Here is an 8,046-nt window from a genome sequence, read left to right on the forward strand (position 1 = left end):
CAAATTGTCGAGAATGTAAATTACAACAATTATCAGAAAATTTTCTACAGAACTTTGAGATGGAAGTTTGCAAGTACATATTTGGTTAACTTCATGTTGAATGTGCTTGCAAGTTTTGAAAGGGTAATTCAACTTTGTGATTTAAGGGCATTATCAATGGACAGAGTCATTCCCCTAGTTTTATCAACATTTTTGCGCATGTAGGCCATGTTTGTTGCAAAAGCTGTGTCCACTTGCTCGAGTTAAGTAATATATCACATAAGTATCACTTGCCAATCCGCAAAGAGAAGACGCATTCAATTAAGCTTTTGCTATGTTAACCTGTAGATGTCAGAAAGATCCAGGGAATATAATCTTAGCAGTTATTGATTGTTGCGTTTGTACACCATTTTTTTCACCCTTAAAGATTTTAAAACCACCATCGAGTACAGAGATGTTACCAGGTATACGTGCACACGACTTTCATTTTACTTTTCGCAAAGTCTTTCTTGATGTAAGAGAATCACACCGTTGAAGTTATTTTCCTTTGGGAATAATAAATAAATCTGAGCATGTGTCATATGCCGTTTTTACATCTTTAATCAGCTCAACATGACACGTTACATTCTCGCACTGCAGACGGCTTAACCAAGTCTGTATCCTCATCTGCTCGTCTGAATGAAAAGATAACCAATTGCAACACTTTCCAGGGCATTTCTAACACCCCCATGAATAATCAACCCTTTTGATTCACATGCCCACAACACCTTCAAGAATTTCCAAAAATACTAAATCACTCTAAGGAATTGCAAACACGAACACGAACACATTATGCACAACTTAAAGACCTTTGCTTCTCAAAAATGCTTCCTGAGTTGGTTCGCGTCCCAAAAACTCTTTTAAGATGACTGAGGCATCTTTCGTAGCTCCAGGAGCAAGTACCTGGCACAAACAAGTTCGCTCAGTGTGGACTATTGGGTTTTCTTTTCTTGATCATATTATAGCTGTCCTCTTCTATTGTCACAACAGAGGATGCTATGGGAAAAAAACAATCTCTGCATGCTCATCTTAAGCCGAAACCAAGCAAAATGAACACTCTAAGTCATGCATAACATACACGCAACCGCAAATCAGTTACCTTATCTCGATACTCTCTCCCTGCCGCCTTACTTAGGACATTGTTCTTGAACTTGGTTTCGAACATGTCTGCTGAAAATACCTGCAGACAAAAGACATTAAATTATTCACGAAGCAACCTCGACTTCTTCGAAAACGCAAGCAAAGTGTACCAGATTTGCAGAGTATGTAAGCAGCAAAGACAATCAGCACGAAATTTCACCTCATAGCCGATTCACAAATTCAATAGCCTACGAATATTAATGATAATAATTATGCAAAAAAAACCGTACTAGACGTGCCTAATTTAAAGTCAGTAACGATGGCCAAGGACATATCTTGCACAAGTATGAAGTAAGAACATTCAAGACGTATAGAGATATGTTCAAGGTTGAAATGGAACTGAAGGAAAAGGTTCTTTTTGACTGGGTCAAAACAACTTGAATGTGCCAATTCTGGGTTCGTGCCCAAGAATCAGAATGATATGGAAGTACTGGCTTTTTACCTCACTCCAAAGATACCCATAATATGCAGCGTCGTAGCCGCCAGCCATGTGACCAAATGAGGCACTGAAATTAGTACCTTCCAACATTGGGATTCCCTCCATCACCTGCTTCCGAATCACTGGTTAACAGACATTGATTTCACGTGATAATAGAAGAAGATAATCCTTGCACTATATCCTAGACAATGGTACAGTGGGCACAATCCTGTTCTCATAGATCTGCTGCATTAGTATTGTCAAAGAGGAGGAAACAAACCTTAGGCGTCAAGTCTTTAAGAATAGCAGCTGTGTCCACTTTATCTCGCATGTGTATCGTCTGATCAAAGAGTCCTGAACAAATAACAAATTTCAAAATCAGGAAAGTAACAACCACCATCAACGATTTTATATACCCAATATTTCAAACGAGTTATTTTCGAAGAGAACGTCTGTAAACTTTAGATATATTATCTAAAATGTTAGTTTCCATATCATTGAGTATAAAGAGAAAATTATTTGTGACTACCAAAAAGTAGTTGCCGCTTCGTGAGAAGGCCAGCATGCGCACGCTTCTTCTTCATTAAAGCTTCACAGATATCCTGCGGTAAAGGTTGTTTCGAGTCCTGCAACGATGTCGTCGACATGTGAGCACCTCCCAAAACAGACGTTTTTGACAAGAAGACAATAAAAAAACAGCCCTTCAGATGCACATATCTGCAGATTGAAAAGAAAATATGGTACACGGTTGAATTTCTATATTGAGAATATGTCCGCGTTGTTTTAAGAAAATAACCTACTTTGTAATGACCACTCATAATCTTCAACGACGCCCCATCTAAACACCTGCAAGTAAGCGGAGCCACGTCATGACGTCATACACTTTTTCAGTTGTTTCTTGAACTTCAACACAATAAGAGCTACGATAGACAGAACATCACTCGCGAAAAATCATGAATGAGTCCTTCTCACAGCACAACAGAGCACCATACCAGTTCTCGAGCATCTGGCTGGGAGCCTCCACAAAATCTTCTTCAACACGAAGGCCTGAGAATTTTGCAAATGATGCACGGCTGCAGATATGGTGCATCTGCGAACATAAAGTAGTGGCAACTTCACTTACTTTACACTCGTTGTACTCAGCTCAATAACCACGTCATTGCTAACTGGATACAACATAATTAGCTCAATCGAAGTTAATAAATCATCACACCAGACATTCTTGAACGAAGTTCTCTGTCAGATACTAACCACGTGCCCAAACTCATGAAAATATGTCTCAACCTCCGCGTGTCCCAACAATGACGGTTTCTCTGCCGATGGCTTGGTAAAGTTTGCAAGCATCGCCGCAACAGGAAGCTGGAACAGAAGACAGCAGCAATTGATGAAAAAATAATCACAGCATATGTACAATTTGAGATCTAGAGATAGCATTCTTGGCCACTTGCTAGTTTTCAAACGATTCGAAAGACTGTAATAAGTCAAATTTGCATAGAATAGAAGCTGTTCCATACACAAGATTTTAATGAGAGCTATTACCTGACGAGTACCATCTTTTTGGACACACCCTGGCTGCAGTGAGCACACACATGCATGCGTGTATTTTCCATCCCTGACAGAAAACACAAACGGTGCTTCGACATAAGAAATTATTTTAATTGAACAATCAAGTTTCAGATCTTTAAAATTTGCTGTGTTAGTAAATACTAAACCATGTGACAGACGACATATTGTTACAATCATGAAACGTAAACCAGTTTCTAAATGAGTTATCTAGTCGACATAGAAATGTTAAGCGTCTATCACCTACCGAGGGTGTAGATCAAGATAAAAGTAACCCATGCGCTCGCCTGTCTCCGTATCAGTCACAGCATATTGCTGGACCTCTGGATGCCAAACAGTAGGCTTTACAACTTCCTTAAATTTTAAACCTGCAGACAAGCAAAAATACCAAGACTTACAAACACACACACACGCTCATATATATATATTCCAAAACCAGTTTTACGTACAAATGTCTGTCTAACACCTAAAGAAAATTGAAAACGCAATTTTGAAAGCCACGATGGTGTTGAGGATATAAGAGCATCAAACCTAATAAGTCTTGATAAATCTGAAGCAGGCCTGCTGTAACAACATTTAAAGGAAAATACTGTTTCACTGTCTCATAGTCAACTTTAAACTCCAACTCCTCAGCTTTTCGAATATAGTACCTCAAATCGTGAAAACCAAAAGGTTCATCACCTTCTTCCTCCCTCTGGACAGGCATAGACAGATGTTCATACTTTACCTTCTTTGTTATGCAGAACAACCATGTACATTAACGAGCCACAAACCCAACGTAGACAGCGTGATTTTTTACACCCTTCTCCTACATACCTTCATGGCTTGTAGTTTTGCAAGCTCCTTCTTGGCGAGAGGGGACATTTTACTAGAAATATTTTCTAGGAAGGTTTTCACCTGAAGGACAATACACAAAATCAACTGATGAGATCGATAGCCACTGTAGCAAGCACATATCGTTAAAAACTAACACAATAATGCAATACAACAGAACACAGCTGACGCATACATCATTAAATCTACTCCGATTAAGTTGAATATTTCCTTGCTGCATACTTTATGAAAGATTCAATGATCATTCGAAAGAACACAAAACAAACCCAAACGACTGTACCTTCAGAGGCGACTTAGCCATGCGTATAGCTATTGCATACTCAGCATGATTCCTGTAACCCAGCAACTGTGCCATAGCATTCCTCATCGCCACCTAGCAGAAACACAAATCAAACTTATTCAATACAGAACTCACCTAATAGTTCCAGAATCTGTGGAAATGCAGAGGTCTATTCTTCTGGTCAGGCACATACCACTTTCTCCAATATTGTCACATTCTCATCCATGCAACGCTGGTCATAGGCGATTGCCACGGCTTTCCTTGTACTTCCCACCTGCTCAGTGAAGATTGTGAAACGTTAACAATCGGATCAGGAAATTTGAAAAGGAGAAGCATCTCTAAACAAATATTTCAGTCATTATAACAACAGCAAGTTGCACGCATAATCATTAAATTCATCACAAGTATTCTTATGAATGGCTCGCTACTTCAGGCTGATCGACATTACAGAGCAGTTTACCATCGTCAAAAGGAGAAATTCAATTCCTCTAAACTCAAATCTGGTGTAAAAACAAATGATACCATGCATAAGGTCACTTTGACCTCAAGAGTCGCCTGACTCACCTGACATCGCTCCATAATAGGAAAATAGTGGGGGTACTTCAGGTTGACTTCCAGCTTGCCATCGCTATCACGAGTAAGTTCCTGAAGGATGGTGCCAACAAGAAAGACTTTACGAATTACAAAACTAATCACTAACGGCATCAATCAAAACATGCATTCTTCGCAAAGCCAAAATCAATTTCTTATCATCCTAACCCCAAGTTCACCTGTGCATAAAAAAATAAAATAAAAACAAAATAAGATAAAACTTCAAACATAATTGTTAGAATTTTGATTGAAATACCTTGATGAAATCCGCAGGCAATCCTGCTAGCTCACTTTCGCTAAAAGAGAGGCGTCGATTTTCTTCATTCATATTTTGCTGGAATTCGATGCAGAGCTCACCGATGGTAGTCTTCAAGAATTCAACTTTCCTTCGTATGTCAGGAGATAGGTTTAAGCCCAACCTCTCATAATCTCTAATCTGCACCACGTGATGACCTTGATCAAAGACATTGTTGTCACAGTAAAACAGAAGGTTGTGAGATATGCAGTACATGAATTAAGTAGATCCGCTTGATGAAGCACGAGTTAAAAAGACAGGCACTAACCACACGATCCACGAAGCGCTGGGCTTGAGGGCTTAGAGGTTCTTTCTTATCAGCAAAAGCCTTAACAACACGATAGACGTCCTCGCGCATACTACATAATGGTCCAAGACAAGAACACTTGTAAGAACAACTGACATCAGATAATAACTTTTCATCTGTTCAAGTAACCAATGATAGAACATATGCTGAAGCGCTCAAGCCAAATTGAACACGATATTGCACATGAGCAACAAATGATCAGTGGATTAATCAACTAGCTAGTTATGCTATTACCTGCACTTTACGTTGTAAGCATCAATTCTCTTCTCTGCCTCGGAACTAGCATCTCGTACTTCTTTCGAGGTGGACACTAAGGCCGGGAAAACACAACTTTGCACCAATGCAAACTCCTCTGCTTCTAGATTGGCCAAAGGAGCGATCACGTTTTCATATGTCACCTGTTAAAATGTCCAACCAAAGAAAGTCTTCAAAATGTAGCTCGAGAGACTGCGAAAGGCGCTATCCAGCTTGCAATTCTACCGATGACGCAGAAAAGGCACAGTTTCATGTTGCATTAACATTAGTTCCAAACAGCAGAACAGTAGGGATGTCGGAAGAGGAATTACTTGATCCAGCGGAACGGCAGCAACTGCGTCATGAACACTCGTTGACGTAGCAATTATATTGTCTGTTAACCTCAAAATGTCGACAGCTGAAAGTTTGAGACGGACCTGAATACCATCCGAGATATCTGCCCCGCGCAAAGAAGCCACTTTGGTGTTACTTTTACGCAAACAGGAGAAAACTGAATCATTCTTAATGAGACTTGTGTAATTTGAGATGAATTCTGACAAGTCAACTTAAAATTTCGACTCTCTTCCTTCAATTTGATCCTTAAAACATCTCACATTCAGTCCCGTCTTAAAAAATCATAATGCAAGTGCTGGCATTGCACAAAAATTTATCGAAGGTCTGGGCTTCAATAGCTAAGCACTCCTCTGCAATCCTAGAAAAAATTTGGAAGCCGAAAATGCAGAGCAATGACACCCCGTTTCTTTCAACACCTGATATTCACGCGCTAAATTTTTCCCATATTTCGATCAAAAGCCATGCATGAAGGGGACGCGCGAAGTTCCATTTCCATCCCCCTAAGCCCTTAACCTCCAATGCACGAGTTTACATTCCTGGGAAATCTCATCTCCATCCCAGCACACAAAAATAACGACCCCTAGAAACCTCAGGAAAATATAAAAATGAAAACTACAAAACGTCATCCCTCCTTCAATATGGCTCATCATCCGCAATCTTTACAGATCCGACTCGCACAGCAAACAAAGCACCTGCTCACAACCTCGCACCCAGCAACCAGGGGGAATTACCCCACCGACTCCGACCCAATTCACCCCCGAATTCCCATTCAAACACACGAGCAATCCTTTCGCCCACCACGAAAACTCACTGGAATGGCTGCGTCGCAGCATGCCCATCACCACGCGCGCAGTGACAGCCAGCCCTGCAGCTGCCACACTCGCCACCACGGCCTCCTTCCTCACCATGGCTTCGTCTCCTGGTCCTCCTCCTTCCCGACGTCGTCTTCGTCGTCGTCGCGCTCAACAGCCCCTTCCCCTCCTCTAATGCTGTGTTCGATGAAACCCGGCGACCATGGACAATCCAGGAAAAGGGAAAGCTGGGCGTTGTGGCTCTGCTGGGGGCAATCTGGGTGCAGTCCAGTGCAGTGGCGATGGTGGGTGCGGATGAGGCAGGCGATGCGAGTGAGGACGAGTCTTCCCTCCCCCCTCTTTGAGCACTTCAGGTGCACGACGCGGACGGGAACGGAACCCAAACCGAGACCACGTACCCCCCCCCCCCCCATTTTGTAATTCCCGCGCGCCCTTGGGACCCTCCCCTCCCATGGCCGCGGCGCAGTAGGGGCCGACTCCGCCTGGCTCTGCTATTGCTTCATCCCTCTCTTCTCGCAGATGCAGGCAGTGAGAAATTATTTTCAAATTGGTAGTTATAGAGTATGTATGTATATCTATTGTGTAAAACAACTTGGGTATAAGACAAAGAGACAAAGAAATCTCCTCATTGGCCAAACATGGAAACAAGGGAATGATGGAACATGGATGAACTAGAGATTAGATGGATGGCAGTGTCAGAGATCTTGGTGCCCTACAAGTTTTCACTAGTATGTAAATTAGCAAAAATATGTGCCTTTGGGCATAGACGAGCTGTAAAATGATCTACTAATCTATTATATATATAGTCAATTAGAGATCTTTTTGTAGGTTATATAGGGCTTTTGTTGGATAACAATTTCTTTGATTTTGGCTCATGATAAGGCTTCTTAATGTATTTATTTTATGACTTAACTACCTAATTATATGGATATATTTGTAGCCAATATTAATTTAAATAAAGAATTTGAGCAAGTTTAAATTTTTGAGTATACCTACTCAAGTTGATAGCTTATGAATGATAAAAGTTGTCTGAAGATAATAAGGGTGGTGATTATAGTCCAAAGGTTATTTAACAAAAGATACATCATTTCAAAGTAGTGTTGAATATATATAATAAATTAGTTAAGGAATTAAAACAACTCTCTTTTTATAATGAATGTTTTATTTTGAAATCTTTATTGAATTTAGATTCAAATTAAT

General features: G+C 40.6%; 1 protein-coding gene across 1 annotated transcript; it reads right to left on the minus strand.

Annotated features, from left to right (window-relative positions):
* Positions 1-510: 510 nt before the first annotated feature.
* LOC112295983 (uncharacterized) lies at positions 511-7,232 on the minus strand. Its single transcript, XM_024548046.2, has 20 exons — positions 6,846-7,232; positions 6,013-6,137; positions 5,681-5,844; positions 5,408-5,498; positions 5,101-5,280; positions 4,818-4,898; positions 4,447-4,527; positions 4,254-4,346; positions 3,956-4,036; positions 3,671-3,833; positions 3,387-3,507; positions 3,116-3,188; positions 2,828-2,935; positions 2,569-2,666; positions 2,377-2,422; positions 2,106-2,202; positions 1,857-1,930; positions 1,601-1,705; positions 1,118-1,198; positions 511-921 (listed from the first exon to the last, which is right to left on the minus strand). Exons 1-20 carry the CDS (start codon positions 6,940-6,942, stop codon positions 820-822), a joined length of 2,061 nt encoding a protein of 686 aa, XP_024403814.1. The 5' UTR covers positions 6,943-7,232; the 3' UTR covers positions 511-819.
* Positions 7,233-8,046: the final 814 nt, after the last annotated feature.

Source organism: Physcomitrium patens, chromosome 19 (genome assembly GCF_059467195.1).
Source record: "Physcomitrium patens ecotype Gransden chromosome 19, ASM5946719v1, whole genome shotgun sequence".
NCBI lineage: Eukaryota > Viridiplantae > Streptophyta > Bryopsida > Funariales > Funariaceae > Physcomitrium > Physcomitrium patens.